The 18,778-nt window shown below is 40.2% G+C and overlaps 1 protein-coding gene across 3 annotated transcripts; it reads left to right on the top strand.

The window, feature by feature from the left end:
* Positions 1–1,577: 1,577 nt before the first annotated feature.
* LOC138614421 (RNA-binding motif, single-stranded-interacting protein 2-like) lies at positions 1,578–17,402 on the top strand. 3 transcript variants are annotated; one of them, XM_069687882.1, is made up of 14 exons: positions 1,578–1,706; positions 8,411–8,610; positions 11,830–11,888; positions 12,873–12,964; positions 14,923–15,080; positions 15,364–15,443; positions 15,611–15,720; positions 15,817–15,863; positions 15,949–16,042; positions 16,150–16,200; positions 16,378–16,488; positions 16,849–16,929; positions 17,028–17,109; positions 17,277–17,402. In XM_069687882.1, exons 1-13 carry the CDS (start codon positions 1,635–1,637, stop codon positions 17,103–17,105), a joined length of 1,233 nt encoding a protein of 410 aa, XP_069543983.1. In that variant the 5' UTR covers positions 1,578–1,634; the 3' UTR covers positions 17,106–17,109; positions 17,277–17,402. The 3 variants fall into 3 exon arrangements, with proteins under 3 accessions (XP_069543983.1, XP_069543975.1, XP_069543994.1); XM_069687874.1 differs by having other exon boundaries at positions 8,408–8,610; XM_069687893.1 differs by lacking the exon at positions 16,849–16,929 and having other exon boundaries at positions 8,408–8,610.
* Positions 17,403–18,778: the final 1,376 nt, after the last annotated feature.

Below are 18,778 nucleotides of genomic sequence, written 5' to 3'. Positions count from 1 at the left end.
TAAGTATATGGGTTCTGTCCTCTGAAATGTGTAGTCGTGGATGTATTATGCAAATGCCACATAGAAAAAGCACACTGTATGGTTGAGGGAACAATTGCATATGTTTTCTACACACTTGAGGGCTCATCAGTCAGGGTACACAAGACAAGGCAAAAGGATAGGGGGATTTTGTTACCAAGCAACTCCTGTTGATACAAACATTTTTTTCTTCACATGACAGGAGTTGTCAGAAACCAAGATAATTGATTAAAAAAAAAAAACACTCATGGATGTAAGATCCTTTTAGGATTACTTAGACAATTATTATCAAGAGTTATTTTTAAATTGAGGTCAAATCCAGAAATATAGACATTTGTCATTCAGTCGCATCACAAGCAAAAAAACACGATAAATATCAGGTACATTTTTACAGAGGGCTCTACATTTTTAGGAAGGTACTACTCTGTGATTTTCACTAGCAATAAACTATACTCAACGTACATTGCTTACATTTGACGAACTATTGTTAGCACAGCAAAGAGAGAGTGCATTAGAGTTTCTGAATTCAATGAAAGATACAGTATTATCTCAACTCTGAGGGATTGCTCTGATGACAGCTACACATAAGTATGGAAATAATTTTAACCTTTTTGCCTTTTTTGTCCATATTTGTAATTATTCCATTTTTTTTTCTCATTTAAATTCATTCTTGTTTTCTTGTTTTCCTGTCAGTGTCACATGACCAGGACAAACATTTGAGCTGTCCCTGTATGTATAAATGAAGGGTGTGGCTCCTATAAAGACTTGGAACTATATGACAAGGTCAACCAAGAAATTGAGCTTGAAATTGGAATGACAGCAAAAAGTAAGAAAAGAAGGGACTTACTGGAAATACCTTTATAGCTTTTAGCTGTCCTGTATGGAACAATCAATCAAATTTGGATGATAGTTTACTGAAATCCTTATAAGAATATTTCATCATCCTGTGCTACTTTCTGAGTCTATATTGGTCTTAAAACAAAATTTTATATGAGCTGGATGTTGCAGACATTTTAAGGTGTGAATCGGACAACATGCCTTGAACTGCAGTCAGTTTCAGGAAGGGTTTCAAGAAGGGTTTCAGGATGAAAAACAATTTAATTGTTTGGTTTAAAAAATTAAAAAAAATTGGTTACAGTAAAAGTTATACCAGGTCACAGTGAGTCATGTCCTCCTCAGGAAATATGGCTAGTGGTTTATTCCTCCTCACTCCTGCTGCATTATAGCCCTTTGACCTGAATCTCATTAAGTTTGACACTTAAACCAGCTTCAAAAAAATATTTGCTTCAAGGATACAGAGTGGGTTTGAAGGATGCTTGTTTTTAAACGAAGTCTTATAATGACCCCCTCTGGGTAACAGTGGAAGTTATAGCCAACTGACTGTATTTATCCCCTGAGTAAAATGTGTTGGTGAGGAGGCTTGTGTCCTTCTCGGCATTGACACCCGGAGATGAAGTCAGATATAACACATGAGCATATAGCTAGTGCAGCAGTGAGTGGAGCACATTAGAGCGGCTCCAATCACTACCGCTGTTCCTGGCTGAATTTCCCTGGCTGACGTCAGCTGACTGCCTCGGCTGCTCTGCGCTCTCCTCCGGACACAGCGCCGCGGAAAAATGCTGCTCTCTGTGCCGCCAAGGACAGGAATCAACCCTTACAACGGCTACACCGGCAAAAACAACAGGAAGGTAAATAACGACACCCTCAGCCTACTTCTGTCCTGTCTATCTCCAAGTAGGTAATTTCTCGATAACCGTATTGTTCGAGCTCTGGCTCTCCAGTTAAAAGCTGCTCCGCTGTTTAAGCTGCAGTGTCCTTGAAAGTGGGATCTCGGGCTACGTTTAAACTCTCTTAGTTGCTGTTGCAACATTTGTTGTCGGGTTGTTTTTTTTTGTGTGTGTGCTGTTGCTACACTGTTACGGACCGAAACGGGGTCCGTTACATTGTTGCCAGTGGATTACTGTTTGCTTTCGTTTGTTCCGACACGGTCGCTGCTCTCTTCCTGCACCGAGCCTGCACAGAGTACAGCTTACAAATGTGCTGTGGAAAGCGCGCAAGACACCGAACAAGCTAATAAAGACTAATTATATTCGACTTTTATATGGATTATTGGGGGTTGAATTAACCATATCTTTGCTTCAGCGATCTTTTCATTGAATTAACTACAAGTTCGCGAAGTTTTTCTTCTTCTTTTACGCGTACGAGTATGCCCCACCCCTTCAGTCCTACAAATGATTACAGAGTGGGTTTGCATGGCTCTATAAAGAAGGAGGAAAGTTACAGAGCACATGTAATGAGTCTTATGTAGATGAATTATGTGACCATAAGGGATGTGCAAGCTGGAGTGATATAGAAGTTCTAATATTGATTAGCTTGCTTCCTGAAGTGAATAATTCATGGGGTGACATGTTATCCATTTTCAACTACTTATATCTGTGCAGACTATCTAGACTTTCCTCCTTTTAAATTCTTGGACACAGAAATCACAAGATTATACAGGTTCTTTTGCAACAACAGCAGAACCTGTTTCTCATGCCAACGATTTTGAGCATTTTGAGGTCTGAATTGAGGGCAAGAGTTTGTTTGACTGTTAAGATTTAATTCCAAAACGTGTCTTGAATGGCATTCATGACTCTTAGAATTTCTTGAATAAGGTCTGAAACAGACGAAATCAAGCACATCCCTCCTTGCCTGTGTCGTTTCCCTCCCTGCCTCGCTGCTGGAAGGAATTCAGATTGCTCAGATTAATGACCTGGAATTCCTGGAATTCTAGATTCAGACAATGTGCTCACTTCAAGAGGGGATCTACAAACTCAAACTCAAACTCTTTTTTTTCTTGAAAGAGGACATGCACACACCTTCTTTTTTCTTTTCTTTTTTTTCTTTTTTTTACACATTTCACATTGTTAGAGCGCCAAACTACCACAGAGGGGAGACTTGTAAATCCAGGGTCAAGTGGTAACCCCTGGTCTGTGTCATTTACTACGAGAAAAAGGGCAGAGTGTAGAAAAGGATTAAGAGACACCCCCCTTTCCTCTGCTTTTGATTAACTTCCAGGTTGTCCCCCCCGCCCTTTCTCTCCTGTGAGTGATTCACATACCTTGATTTCTGTTGAAAAGCGACTTTTTAAGAGTCAGAATGAAACTCGATTGAGTCAGAAGAAGAGCGAGGCGGTTTCACCTTTGATCCACAGCACATCAAGGGTTTTTATCGCTGTTCTTATTTGGTTCTTCCCACCTCACAGGGATTTTTCTCCTTCTTTTTTTTTTGCCTGCAGCTGCAGAAATTCAATATGAAGAGATTGCATCTATGATCTTTTCTGCAGTGCCTTTTAAGTTGTGTTTTTTTTTTACCAAGCAGGTAGGACTCCACATTTGAGATATTTCTCTCTATAATGCAGCATACTGTATTCGTAAAACATACACACGTTGCATAGCATAAAAATGCATTGTTTTATTTATGATTTACTTCTACGTTTACTTGCATCATTAAGCTTATACTATAGAGTTAAGGAATATATTTTAAATGATAAGCAGAAAACATTTATGTTGAAACAAATTAAAATGTGTTATACTTTTCAAAATGAATACAGTTTTTCCTGGGATTTTGGTGACAACTATATGCTTACCTTGGGATAAAGTTTACATTTTTAAAGCAAATGAAAAAAAACTAAACGAGGTGACCTGATGATATGAGATTTGTAATATTTCTCTTGCATAGTCAGGATCAGCTGCACAAAAGGTTTGTGTTGCCAGATAAATGTAGCATTCAGGCATCAGACAGTTAGGGTCATATCTCTGCTATCAATACAGAGCTAAAGGCATACATCCTGCCGCACTTATACTTAATTGCTCTTATGTGGAGGAAAAAAGTCCTTGAGTCACCTGCACTCCCTAGAGGCATCACCTCTGCTCCCTCCAACTGTAATCACCTCATCTGTCTTCAGCTGCTACCCGGAGCACACTCCCGCTCTCTGCACCAAGCTGCAGGCCACTCACTGTTATGTTTTTTTTTTTTTTTTTTACACAACTATAGTAATGAAACAAAGAGCTGATTTCTGCAGCTAAAACTGCATCATCGAATAGTAACGGGGATGTGATGACTGTATAATTACATCTTTTCTGTGCAGAGTGGCTGGAAGCACATAGGCATTACTTATTTATAGGATTAATTAGTCACTTTGTATCGTTGTTTTAATCCACTGTTTGTGTGTCAGCGGTAAATTTGTGTATGATATACATTTCCTGTATTTCATGGAGTTGATTCCTAAAGAACTGTGATGCCTCCAGGAATTGAATGAAGCCTAATCTTAAACCCAGTACTTTTCCCTCCCGACCCCTTCAAGGAAAAAACTACAAACCTTTGTGTTTGTCAAAGGAATGTGAAGAATGCTCAGAGATGACACAGTTATGCATGTTGGGAGCTGTGTAAACAGATATGTGAGCAGAAGTAGGAAGGAAATCAGTGGCTTGCCAGGAGGTCAGGTTTTGGGTATTGGTAACTGGGAGGACTTGCTGTCTTGTCGACTGTAAAAGGATATTTTTAATTCACAATTATATACATTTTAACACTACTGTCATACTTTCTGACCTAACTGCATTTGAGTTCTTCTGAATGCATATTTGCTTGTATTTGCATCCTTACATTGGACATCACCTTACATGGGTGGTAAAACACCTGGAGATGCCGCTGGGGCAGATGGGGAGTAGGTGTGGGGCTGACTCCCCACCATCCTTTTCTCAGAGGGAGCTTGGCAGAGCAGTCTTAATGAGATACTACCTTCTGACTAGAGAGCACATGACAGGGATTAGCACTTTCCGCTAACAAGCCCAGATCCCAATTAGACAGGCCTCACTAGCCAGGCTCGGGCCCGGACTTGGTCTCCCGTCAGATCCTATCTCGCTGAGCCTCTGCAGGTGCATCCCTCCTGATAGTCTGTGCAGGCGGCCAACAGTAAAAGCAAGGGAAAGCACAGAAAGAGGCTGTGATTGTGGAAAAACAAACAGTGTACTATTGATGCTAAAGAAGACACGGAGATTAGAGAAGCAGACTAAGATGAATAGGCCCTGTGAGTTACTCTGATTTTGTCAGCTTGACTAAAAAGACAGGCACTAAGTCCTGAAGGCTGATTCTACGTCGGTTTGGAAAATCCCTTCCACATTCATATTTGTAAATTCAATTAAATTATATATTACGTAGCTACTTCGTTTGCTACCTATTTTTGCAGGCTGGTGCTGGATTGGAGCAGCCGAGGGAAGCAAGCGCTAAGCTTCTGACTTGACTGACGTGATATGTGACCAATGAAATCGCGTGTAGTTGAACTACTATTAGTCGATTGGTTGGGATTTGTTAGCGCACACGTGATTGGTTGATTTTGTTCCTTCTTCCCACTCATACATAAATGAAGTCCAGGTGGTTTGGAATTTTATTCCGCTGCAAACATAGTGAGTATCAATCATATATTCAAATAGCAGCCTATAGTTCTCTCGTATTATCACTTTTCTAACCACAGTTTGAAGCTTACTCTTCCACTTTGTAATATTGGTTGGTTAGTTAGGCTGTCTTTGGTAAAATACCAGTTGGCCCACAGCAAACAGAAATAGGTCATAATTAGCTGGATTCCGGCTGCCTTTCTCCCTTTTTGTTAACGAGCTGATGGCCCAGTGGCGACCTTGTGTTGTGGAACAAACCATCAGGGGTGGGCTGATCGATCCCGGGAGTAATTATACAGCCGAAAGAAGTCATGTTGTAAGTGTTGATACAATGGGATCCTATTGAGAAAATTGATTTTGATTTCACAACCTGGACAAATGAAGACTCTTCTTAGTAGCTACTGCAGAATTTTCATCTCTGCTGCTGTTTCATGAGTGTGCACAGATATCACTCCTTTAGTTCAGAGAATTCCATGTAGGCTAATGTTATTTTTTAGCATTATAAACTGTCTCGTGTTTAAACGTGCATGTGGTGGTTGAGCAGTAAATGCAAATGCCTCATTTTTGACAAATTATTTGGTGATAATTATTTCAAAGTAGATAATTAATAATGCATTCACCTCATAAATCAAAATTCAAAGTCAACTTTATTTTCAATTCACCATATGTACAAGACATATAGAGAGATCAAAATATTGTTTCTCACAGTCCCACGGTGTGCAAACATAAAAAGATAAAACAAGAAAACTATAAATTTGTAAGAATAAAAACAGACAACAACCACAGTGACGGTTGACTGCAGTATGTACAATGTAGTGCAAATGCGGGTCGATAATGCAAAGATTGTACCCGAGTCTATTTTTAAATCATGACTTACATTATTCTACATTAGCTGCCCTGGTAATACCCAATACTACAGGCCATCCCATTGTTCCCTCTGGCCTGACATGCTGACCCCAACTAATCAAACAGTTCCTCCACCTCCAGCAGTCAGAGGGAGGCAACACCAGGACCAAACATAAGCTGACTATTTTACTTCGGTACCATTTGACTTGGTCCGTAATATTAAAATATTTTTCAGAAATGCAAATGTTGAAAACATACAGTACTTGAAATCTGAAGGTACACTTATGATTTATTATCATTGCCTTATATGCAGATACATTTCATGTGGACGAGCCTATCGAAATCAATAGCATGCTCAGATTGCAGGCTGTGAGTTTATTGTCTGCATACTGTTAATTCCATATGTGTGCATACAGACGCAGTGTACAGTGGCATGCTGAAGAGACTGATCTTGAAATGAGTTCAGCACTTGTACATCCGCAATGTCAAAAATGCAATATATAAAGTCAAATTAGACTAACTGGCAAAGATGTGACATTACTTCTTAAATTGAATACTGTATCTAGTCATGCATCTAGTTTAGATTTTGAGATTTCTCCTAATTCAATAGTGTTGAATGGAATTTTGTTATTGCTGCTCAAGCCAGAGAAATGTATTTTGAAAAAGGCCAATCCGAATGTTTCTTTCCAGGAATAATGTTCTGGTAACTGTGGATAAACCACAGATCTCACTGTGAGCAGTTTTTATTGGAAGTTAAAATACTCCCAGTGAAACACCTCCATCTTCAATCCACAACAAAAAAGCCTTTCTTGCAGCAGTGCAGACCTCAGCCACATTAATTCCAGCCAGGTTCAATATACACACATTGTTATTGGCTCACTTGCTACCACTCAACAGGCAAAGTTTGCTTCTATCCTATACATTTTTAGTTTAGTTTCTGTCTCTTAAAAGCAGCATTTCTCTGAAGTGATATACTATACTCTATATACTATTCAAAAGTAATTCAGTTTGAATGCCATACTCAACCTGATAATAATAAAAGTACAGTTTTACAAATTTACAATCAAGGCAACACGTATACTGTGTTTCATATAGGCAACCTGTAAGAGATCTCCATGATAATCAGTGTCTGTGCATATGCAGACAGAGCAGTCGAGCAATGATGAGTATCAGCTCTTCTAAACAGATGCAGAATAGGTTAACAGACAATTTTATTGGGCAGGTTAAGTTCAGAATTGCCACAAAAATAATTAAGATATCTTTCAAACAAAAGATATAGTCTGAAATATGTATATTTTACTGGGTAACATGTTGTATTATTGTCCTGATGAATGAGTCAATAACAGCTATCAAGATCTTTATCCTCATTATATGATTTTCTGTTATAGAGATATTTCATGTCATATGTCATTCCAAATATTACCAACCCTCCTTTTTTTGTACGGACTGATAATGAACATTTCCTGGTGGGGGCACTCTTCATTTATCTCCTGCTGGAGCAGTTTATACAGGAACAATTAAAGGGCTTCTGGCTGCTTGTAGAGATCACTGCAGTTTGATTAATTTAACAATTAAAGCTTGAAGTATCTGTGTGACCTCGTGGTTGATATATTGTATGTTTCCCACCTCTTCTAAAGGGAACACTCAGAGCCTGTAGGTCAGTGTTTACATGTCACAATTACATGCATCGATACTTTCTATATGTTTGACTTATTTAATGAATGTATGCATTTTCTTTCACATTCTGCTCACTGTACATGCTACAATCTCACATTTTGTGTTGTCATCTTTCTCTTTGTATCTAAAGTACAAATTGAAACTTATTAAGGTTTGTATTATTTCACTTCTTTGTCTTTTACACATTAAACATTATTCCTCATGTCCATCTTTTATATTGTCCATCTCATCTCATCTCATCTGACCTATCAAGTCAGTTTAAGCTGTAAACTGCTATCGATATCCTGGCTCCAACTCAGTGGCCCCATCTGGTTGGGTTGCAATTGATGCTACAACATCAGGGTATACATCCAATTTCACGTACCTAAAAGAGTATTTGATTTGTGTATGATGGAACCATTTCAAATCTGGCTAGCTCTCTATTTGTTCTGCAGCAGACATATGTGTCCCCCTCCAATCATCAGATGGCTCCCCCAAGTCCCAGCAGCAACAACAGCAACAACACGACCACAATCAGCAATGGCAGCAGCAGCAGCAGCAGCAGCAGCGGGGGAGAGCAACTGAGCAAAACCAACCTTTACATCCGTGGCCTCCACCCAGGAACCACAGACCATGATCTGGTCAAACTCTGTCAGCCGTAAGTCACCCAAAAAACAATTGCTTCAAATGTCAACTCGCACACTCAATAAATCTCTCTGGCCATCCCCTACCAGCATGGACCCAGTTAGAGGAGCAGAGTAGATTACGATAGAACAGAGTGATGGGTGATGGTTGGCTGGCTGAAACGCCGCAAATACAGTAGATAGATGTTTTTGTTACACCACACTACTTTACTAAAGCACACCTTATTAGGCATTTCTGTCACGTAGAAGAGGGCCACATTTTCATTCATGCATTTTTGGGCATATTATGTAGCACCTTTATGGAAAAACCAACAATTGCTGGAGCTGTAAACTAAGACCTTTCAGTTTGGCACAGCGAAGCACAGACTTTCCAACAACTCGCTACAGAATGTTTAGTCTCCTTCTCTGACACTCTAATCCCTTCTCTGTGTCTCTTCTTGCTCCTTCTTAAACTTTTAACCTTCGTGAGTTTTTGTTCCCTCTTTGCCCGGGTCTTTTTTCATAATACTGTATCATGACAATGAGACAAATTCAAAGTCACACTCTGCATTATTAATAGGACACTATGTTGCTCATCAGTGTGCGTGTGATAATTTAAAAGTCTTGTTGTGGGCAGCATATAGTCAGACATCAAACAACAGCATCATCCAATCCATCTGATATGTTTGTTGGGCTCTCAGTGGAGGACATCAAAACACGTAGGGCTCAGATGAATGATTTGCTTTTACTTAATTGAATTGTGGAGCGTGGTGATGAGAACCAGAAGAGCAGAGGACCGAGAGAAAAGGAGGGAAAGGGAGCTACAGAGATTGAATAAGGGAGAGAGAGTGAGGGTGAGGCCTGCTATTTTACAGCTGTCTGGAAGATATGGCTCACATGAGGCTGCCCAACCCTACAGGAAACGGCGAGCCCAGGGGAAAGGGAAAGACAAACAAGGGCAACGGCATGGGGAGGGAGGGGGTTAGTAGGATGGAGAGAATCAGAGGGGGAGGAGTGAATGGAGTTCAGGGTTTGTGTGTCAGGTGGTGTTCTGTGGGGGTAGTTCTCATATTTCTGCTTTTACAGAGCAGATAAAATCACTGCATGAAATTTGCCTTTTAACAGAGCACATTAAGGCCATTGTAATTTTCCGTTAAACGAAACTGAAAGCGGACATCGTATCCGGTGATAGTTCACAGGGAGCAAGCATGTAGATTAGGATGTAAAGCAACAGGAAGACGACGCATGGAGGGAATCTGACTTTCTTTACTCAAGTTTGAAAAGTGAAAGTGTGCAAACTATCAGGATGCAGCACTCCCGAAGCTCCCCTCCCCCACCCAGAGAGTTGCTGTATGCAAGCCCCGAGATGTACTGTGTACGGAGTGAGAGATGAGAGGAGGGGATGGGGGTTGGTTCTCCATCTCTGGCCCCTGCAGTTGTCTCTGTGGGTGCCTTGTTGCCGCTCTGGTTCTTGCCCTGGTCCGTCCCTGGCGGTTGACCATGGACGGACATCGGGCTGGACTCTGTATGCGGTGCTCTCTCACACATGGCTGAGTCTCCAGCCCCTCTTTTCACTCTGTATCATGAAGACCTCTGAGCACAATTCAGTAACTCCACTGCGTAAGCAGCGAGCGTACAGCAAGCGGCTTAAATACCACTTATAATGAGAAGTAGTAGACTGGTTGGATTGCTGTTTGTCCACAGTAACAGTGCATATGCAAATGTAGAAAGAAAATGTTGGTGGCATTTTATGGTTTAGAGTCAGAGATGCACCATGCAATAGTAATGTTATATAGGAGGTCAAATGCATAATACAACAGACCTCCAGTTAACCAGTACTTGAGGGGGAGGGGGGGTTAAAGAAAATTTGGATATAATGAATGAGTATAAATTTTACTCATATTTCATTTAAACATGTTTGAAAAAAAACCCTCAAATATATAGAATTGTTAACACAACCCAACATGCTTTTAAGTGGGGTATCATTACCTAAGAATGACACGGAACAAGATATCAGAGACTGTAAACAGCCATTTAGAAAACAATAAGTGTTAAATTGTTTCTTAAAGCCCTTAGTGGATTGGCATAATTGATCAGCAAGATAGAGCATGTGCCATAAAAGGGAACTTTAATGGATAATAGTAGTATTTTATGTTTGAACCAAGGATTTTTTTTTGGTCGTCTTGCATTACTCTGTATTGAGATAAGATACAATGTGTAGTCAATAGTTCAGTGTTTACATGTATAATCCTTGTATGTAGTGTACACAGGGAATATATTATCTTCGCAGGCAACCTTTGGCACTTTGTTCAAGGAATAGAAAACAGACTTTTTGCAGACTTCTTCTTGTAAAGTAAAAGTAACGCTTTTCAAAAGAAACCATTTCTATTCCACTTTGAAGTAATCCAACATAGAGACTGTCAGATTACAATTTTTGCAGGTTATCACTAAACCCTCTTTGACAAAATGTATTGTGAAAGTGTATTTTGTAGCCCAGATAAAGAGAGGCAGTGGTGCAGTGTTACTGGATGAAAACAGGATTGCGTTGTGAGCGGGGGCACTAAGACCCAGTGGAGGGTAGAAGCGCGGCCAAGAGAGAAGCTGGTTAGTAGAATGGGAGTGTGGCTTGGAGCCAGCATTGGACAGGACAACCAAGGAGAGGCATATCAGATTACACTGCATGCACATGCCTGCAGAGATGGAAACTGATAGACACTGCTGCACAGAGGCCCAAGTCAGGCACTATCCTATGCATCTGCACCCTCTATAGCCAGCGAGCTGGGTAGATAATGCAGAATTTTCATATTGATAGTGCATTGTGATGCAATCTGAAAATGCAGCAGCAACATACATTTTTACCAAATTGTCACATCACGTAGGATTCCCCTTGAGGTATGATCTATTTTGACATTTGTGTTTGAGCTGGAATGAATAACATATGGGAAATCTATAGAAACATTCATAAACCCACAGGATATTACACATATTTCATTGAATTCATTCCCCCTTAAAGATTTCCCTGTGCACACTTTTTTTTTTTTTTTATCAGATCTTCGAATTGTATTCAGTGTCACTGCACCGAATATGTCGGGTGAATTATAATTCAGTCATCATGAGCCACATGTGTATTCCATTTAGAGAGAAACCGCATTGCCTCAGCAATGTTGCATTGCTAATATGGTATATGATTATGTTATTATTTTCAGAAGACAGTGTGAGGATGATTGTTGAGTGTAAACCTCACTGTTTTTCAGGTATGGGAAAATCGTATCCACTAAGGCCATCTTGGACAAGACAACCAACAAATGCAAAGGTGAGGTTTAAAGCACAAGTTGGTTAAAAGTCACTGTTGAGCCGGTTGAGGTTGAAAGATCTGTTTATACAGAAATATGTCAATGTGCATAATGAGTGACAGGGAATATACTCACCTTCATATTCTTTAAACTGTCCCTCTGTTTAAATACATTTTAGTTTGACTGTAAAAAAACCCAATTTATTTCTAAATCATGTGTTTTTTTTAAGAATGTTCTACCTTTTATTTTTTTAATGTTTTTTTTTTTTTTATTTAAGCCAACGTTATTCCTATCAGGTGTCATGGTTCTTTTATGACTGCATTGTATATTCTGTTTGTACTCCAAACCATGCAGCCATATTGCTGAGTCAATAAATCTGAAACTGAAATTGTGGAATTGTTAAAGGAACTAAAAACGTTTTAAAAAAATTACTATATGAATGACAGATTGTAATAAACAGGAAAAAACAATTCATTTACAATGGCTTGAGTTGTACTTCATACTCATACATACTGTGCCTATTCAGCTCAAAAACCTATTGCTCAGTAACTTCATGTCCTCGGGAGATAATCTATTAACTGGCTGCTTATCTTGCCAGTAGATATTTTCACTGCATGACAGAAACAAAGAAGACATAACATCACAAGGAGGACACTGGTTTCTCATCTCTGCTGTAGATTAAATGTGTGGGAAGACAACAGTTGTAAGGTTACGGCACATTGCTGATGAATTCATCTTAGTAAAGCTGTTTGCTTTCGGTTACCAAGTGTGTATTGTGTGAAAGCTTCACACTGTACCTCAGCAGGTGTGTATTCTGTAATACTATACAGTATGGACTGTGTGTTAAACTAAGTCTTAATCTGTCCTCTATGGGGAAGCACAGTCCAAACTTAGCTGGCTGTCTCTTCTGATTCAAACACTACTACTGTTATGCGCCCATCCTGCAGTATGCATATCTCATTGTCATAACTGGTACGTCTCACTGTATGTTTTGGTCCCTGCAGGCTATGGCTTTGTTGACTTTGACAGTCCAGCCTCAGCTCAGAAGGCAGTGACAGCACTGAAGGCTGGTGGAGTGCAGGCTCAGATGGCCAAGGTAAGAACCCTACTTGAGAAATTTGGTGGGTTTATTTCTAACAAATGGGTGTGAGCCTAATTCAGATTGTTGGTTAAATCCACAGCTCATGAAGAAATGTTAGACATTTTGACAGTGACTCAGCAAAAAAGATCAATGATAATTTAATTGAATTAATTTTTAAATAAATGGTGAGTCATTAAGCTTGCAGTAGACCGGTTGTTCCTTGGCTTTATCTGCTTCTTACAAATTTCTCTCACTAGCTGTCTCCAGCTCTTTTTCTATCTCACCTTCTCTCCATATCTGTAGTTATATGAACCATGGTTTAAGCCAATTAAGCACCTCAGCTGGTTGGTGTGATGCATGCATGTGTGTTTGCTGCGCCGTGCACTGTATGGGTTTATGCTTAAATCGGTGTCTTAATGGACGTTAATACACTGTAGAATATGTCTGTGCACAAACAAGAGTCCACAGATGCACACAGGTACATGTGTGTTCATAGTGGTGACGGTGTTTGGGGAGCATGTCCCAGGGCCTCCTCTCTAAGCTCCCTGTACAAAGGAGCTGTCTGTTCTCCCTAGTGGCATCTGACTCAGTGTCTGAGCAGCTCCCCAAACAGCAGGGCACAGTGCCCAGCCACCCGCCCTGTCGACGCGCACCAGCACACACACACACACACACACACACACACACACACACACACACACACACACACACACACACACACACACACACACACACACACACACACACACACACAGAGCACACTTGACAATCACACACGTACTTCACCAGCCTGGCCTCGAATGGATTATGACACACACACACACTCGCGGATGCGCGCACCACCAACACCCTGGGAAAGCTGATCTCTCGTTAAGCTGGATCACTGACATTCATACGGCTCCTTGCTCGCAAAATAACTTGATTTTACTCACCCCTTCAATCTGGGTTTACAACAAGGCTTGTGTTTGCGTCAGATTTCTCTCTGACTCATTCTGACTCATTCACAGTTGAAATCCACAGCAGGTCTTCTTCTGCTCACTCTCATGGGTTCAAGTTTCATCACTAGTTTGCTCTGCTGCGAAGGAGGACGAGAAGGAGGAAGGTGAAGGAGAAATCACCTTCATCATATGTCGCAGCAATTATGCATGCATTATTCATAGGATGGAAATGAACTCACACTGCATTTACAGGTTTTTAATCACATCTGCACTTTGAGATAATGAATATGCGCACTGGTTAGAGGGTGATGCAGAATGGTCTATCTTACAAGATACTGTTGGTGAAATTACATTTGGTTGAGTAGGGTACAAAGGGATAAAGGAAAGGCTGACAAAATAGTTAATGACGCATAAAACAAAGCCATGACAGTTTGAGTTTCTTTCAGTTTGTTTTCTAATCATTTCAAATTGACATTTTGAAGCGCTGCATACATTTATCTAATTTATAAAAGCCCACAGAGGCCGTCTCTGTGCCTGCATTCAAGGTCAGGATTACCACTTGGAGATAACTGCTTGAATGCAAGCGGCGTATTATTACCATGATCTAGGAAGCAGGATGATAATGTTTGCCTTGTGATAGCACAGTGCTTTCAGATGTTCTCCAGATCGTTTCCAAAGGTCTTTGTCCAAAATGTCACCGCTCTGCTTTGAGAGAGCACATAGCCCTTTTAGATCATCCATGGATGGAGAGCCATATGAAATGTAATTATGCTTTGATATCACATTACCTGAACAGTGCACTTTACTGTTTAATGTCCTCCAACTGCCACCGGTCCAGATTCGTCAAGTCACATGCTTCCTGTTTAAAGGTTATGTAAATTCCCTTATACTATTGCCGGAACGTTTTTATGGCTGTTGATTTTTGGAGGCCTTATGTGTCCGTGCCACAGCTGTCACTATGTCACGGGGAAACGAAGAGCTCTGTGTGCTCCATGTTCTCATTCACGAATCCTCCCCTGGCTTCTTTCCGGTCAGCAACAGGAGCAAGACCCCACCAACTTATACATCTCCAACCTGCCAATGTCCATGGACGAGCAGGAGCTGGAAAACATGCTTAAGCCCTTCAGTCAGGCCATTTCCACACGTGTCCTCCGTGACGCCAACGGAACCAGCCGAGGAGTGGGCTTTGCCAGGTATGAGCTTTGAATATTTAGTCGCATGTATTACAATAGCTGGTTAAGTTGATAGAAAACCTTTTTTTAATAGTGAAAGATTAAAATTCCACCTCAGATTTCAGGAATCAAGTTTCAAATCAACTTTAAGTTATGTTTTCAGTATTATTCATGGTGATTGAGCCCTCTGGTGGCCATAATGTCTCGGTAGAAAATCTCCAAACATGAACTCAAAAGCAGTGATAGCTTGTCACCTGCAACTGTTAAACACAGTGACTGTTTTTAATACTACTTTTTACTACAGGATGGAGTCAACAGAAAAATGTGAAGCCATAATCCAACATTTCAATGGAAAATATATCAAGACTCCACCTGGAGTTCCAGGTAACTTTTTTTTTAATTATTATTATTATTTTTATTAACTTAACATTGTTTTGGGATACAGTATCTATTATACAAATAAATTGTCGAAGAAATAATATAATCCAAAGATTTTGACATTCATAACATTCTTTCACGGTATTTTCTTATTTTGAAAATCCCTGGTCCAGTGCCGTCTGAGCCCTTGCTGTGTAAATTTGCTGATGGAGGCCAGAAGAAGCGTCAGAGCCAAGGAAAATATCTGCAGAACGGTCGACCCTGGACGAGAGATGGGGAGACTGTGAGTTTATTTATGAATTTGTGTTCCATGACTGATGGCTCTGTTTAGACTATTTTCCTCCTCATAATGACATGCTCCTTTGTCTTTTTCCTCCAGGGAGGAATGACCCTCACTTATGACCCCACCACAGCATTACAGAACGGGTCAGTTCCACTAACTCTAACCAGCATAGCAAAAGGGAGTGGGATTACGTTGGGGTTATTAATAACCTTGTGTCTCTTCCTGTAGGTTCTACTCCTCCCCTTATAGCATTGCCCCTAATCGGATGATTGGGCCAACATCCCTCTCACCATATATGCATTCACCTGTGTCCACCTATCAGGTACAGGGGTAGTTTCAGGCTCTAAAATTGTGAAATTTTGATTCGGAAAAAATACTATTGATTTGAGCATGTTTACAATATCCGGCATGTCTTTCTCGTTCCTGCAGGTACACAACCCGTCGTGGATACATCACCAGTCATACATAATGCCGCCCACAGTGAGTGTCTTAAAGCTTCAGGCCTTTCTTCCTGTTTTTAATGCTGTCCAAACCTTTTATAATATTCTGCTGCCTTCACCTTCTGTCACACGGCAGTCTCTGCTCCGTTTGGCTCTCTGTCCTACAACAGTGTCTTTGTCCCTAATGGTGACACTTAATGTTTTTTTTTTTCTGTAGGGAACAGTCCTGACGCCAGGAATGGACCACACCATGTCCATCCAGCCGAACTCGATGATGGGGCCCCTGACACAGCAGCTCAGCCACCTCTCCATGGGCAGCAGTGGCACAGTATGTAGATTGCAGATTATTGAACTGCTGACGCTGTACTAGGCAACCTGGCCGCTTCAAATAGTAGCTGATACGAGTAAACTGCACAAAGCACTGTCGTGTCTACTAAACTGGCCAGTGATTGTTTTATACAAGATGATATCGAAAGGATGAGAGAAGAAACTATCTCAACTTTTCCTGCTCGTAGAGACAATAAATAGAATTTTATTTGTGCAACTGGGGTATATGAGTCTCCACTCTCCATTGTAATTTAAATTAATAAAGACAGGTGTACTCTTACTCATAAATCCTCTCTCATGCAGCTTTATTTTAGTTTTTGCCAACATGTCCATTGAACCTGTCATTCCCATTGTTCTCCAGTATATGCCTGCAAACACATCTATGCAGGGGACCTACATACCCCAGTACACCCAAGTGCCTGCCACCAACATCTCAGTCGAGGTACTCACCTCGTTTTTCTCCCACACAAACAGTTTAACACTAAAAGGTTGCGTCAAACAGTCACTCATGGACTTTAATCTTTGCCACCTCTCTCTCAGGAAAGTGCCGTCCAACAACCTGTTGCCATGGAGACACCCACAGAACACACAACCTACTCCTACCAGCATAACAAGTGAAGAGGTGGGTTTTAACCGTTGCGTGTATTTATGTGTGCCTTTTTGTATCTCTCCACGTGCATCTTAATCTTAAAATGTTTTTTTCTCTTGCTATGATGTGACCGTAAAAAGAAACCGTAGTGAAGTTGCATCTCTTGTTTGTAATTGGCTCGTCTTATCGCCATGTGTCAGATCTTTCTCTGGAGCCGGAGTGACTCTCAAGGGGCCCAAAGTGCTGAAACTCAGCACAGTGACTCTGCACGTAAAGCACCAGAACATGGACTGTTCCACAGAAAAGAAACACGCACACGCACACGCACACACACACACACACACACACACACACACACATACATACACTAAAAAAATGAGATATTTTCTATAAACTCATATTTTAAAACAAACTCTTTTTACTCCAAGCAAGCAACGCTGGAGGACAGTAGGCAGTGGGAAGTGGAAGAGCAGAACAAGGAGCATCTATTTTGATAACGGTCAAGAAAAAAAAGTTACACACACTACACATATAAAAGGTTTTTTTTTTTCTTAATAATTCTCCAGGGAGCTCCAATGAAACCTGGAAAAGGACATTTCAACACCATGTTTTATTTTGACCTTTTGTAAGATATGCTGATTATACTTCTCCTTTTTTTGGTCTGATACTTTTAGGCTTTGAACTTGCCTTTGTTTGTACATAAGTCTTTGTTTTGGTGTGTTTCAAGCTTCACGTGTTCTAGTCTTGATTGATTGGTGCAAATGTTTGAATACAGAAACGTTCTTCAAAAAGCTGATGACTCATATTGAAGATCGATATGGTGCTGAGTGACTTGGATTAACTTCTCTTGAAGTGGCAGCAAGTTAATCAGGTATGAAACCTTACCTGAAGTGGTCTCACTTCTTTTCGGCACTTGACTCTCAAATAATTTATAGTTCCAACAATCTCGACAAAGCTTCGGACAATCAGAAGATTAGAAAGAACATTTAGAAGATGATGGTTATTAGTGACAGATTTCACAGAGAAGACTTCTTTAAAAGACATCAATAGATTAAAAAGCATTCCAGATATTATTATCAGAAGGTTCTAATTCTTGGTTCACTTTGAGCTGCTCCACAAGTTGAAATCCAAAGTTGCGTAACAGGGATCACATCTCACACAGAGCTGCCTGTAAATACGAGATTTAAATTTATTCAGGCTTTCTTTTGATTTCCTATTTTATGCTTCAGTTATTTTAATAACAACATTATACCAAATGATCTGGACATGGCAATTTATGCTGTGTTATGTATTTTTTTGTTTCATCCCTTTTCTAAAAGGGGAGGCTGAATCTCCACTGAATCCCAAAAATATTATTTTCTGAAGCAAGAATTAGATGTTGTTATTAAAGTATGAAGGTCTTATCACATAGACATGGAGATCAACTGGGAAAGCACAGCTCTGTCCTGTTACATCTTCAGAAATCATGGATTATTATGGCCAGTATAAAGATGCTTTGATTCTGGTCATTGCTGTGTGTTTGCATCTACTTCTGCATTTCTGGTTTTCACCTTCATGTTTTTATTTTTACGTTTGTTATTTAAAGGTTTCCTTTTTCTTTTTTTTTTAATACTTTTAAGATTGATCCTATTTTTCAAAGAAGCTTTGATTTTTATTTTTGATAGAGTGTTGTGTGCTTCAAATAGTAAGAAATGGAGGTTTC

The sequence above is a fragment of the Brachyistius frenatus genome, unplaced genomic scaffold (genome assembly GCF_029030835.1).
Source record: "Brachyistius frenatus isolate BFR_SWC_R1_liver_20210118 unplaced genomic scaffold, ASM2903083v1 Contig_6, whole genome shotgun sequence".
Classification (NCBI taxonomy): Eukaryota; Metazoa; Chordata; class Actinopteri; family Embiotocidae; genus Brachyistius; species Brachyistius frenatus.
The sequence above is the reverse complement of the archived record's forward strand: the minus strand, read 5'-3'. Positions and strand labels throughout refer to the sequence as shown.

What these genes read in the sequence shown, in the direction of transcription:
- LOC138614421 (XM_069687874.1), top strand. Translation starts at nt 1,635, where the DNA reads ATGCTGCTCTCTGTGCCGCCAAGGACAGGAATCAACCCTTACAACGGC. An exon ending in TGCAGGCTCAGATGGCCAAG is followed by an intron (nt 12,965 to 14,922) that starts GTAAGAACCCTA and finishes CTTTCCGGTCAG; the next exon opens with CAACAGGAGCAAGACCCCAC. An exon ending in CATACATAATGCCGCCCACA is followed by an intron (nt 16,201 to 16,377) that starts GTGAGTGTCTTA and finishes TTTTTTCTGTAG; the next exon opens with GGAACAGTCCTGACGCCAGG.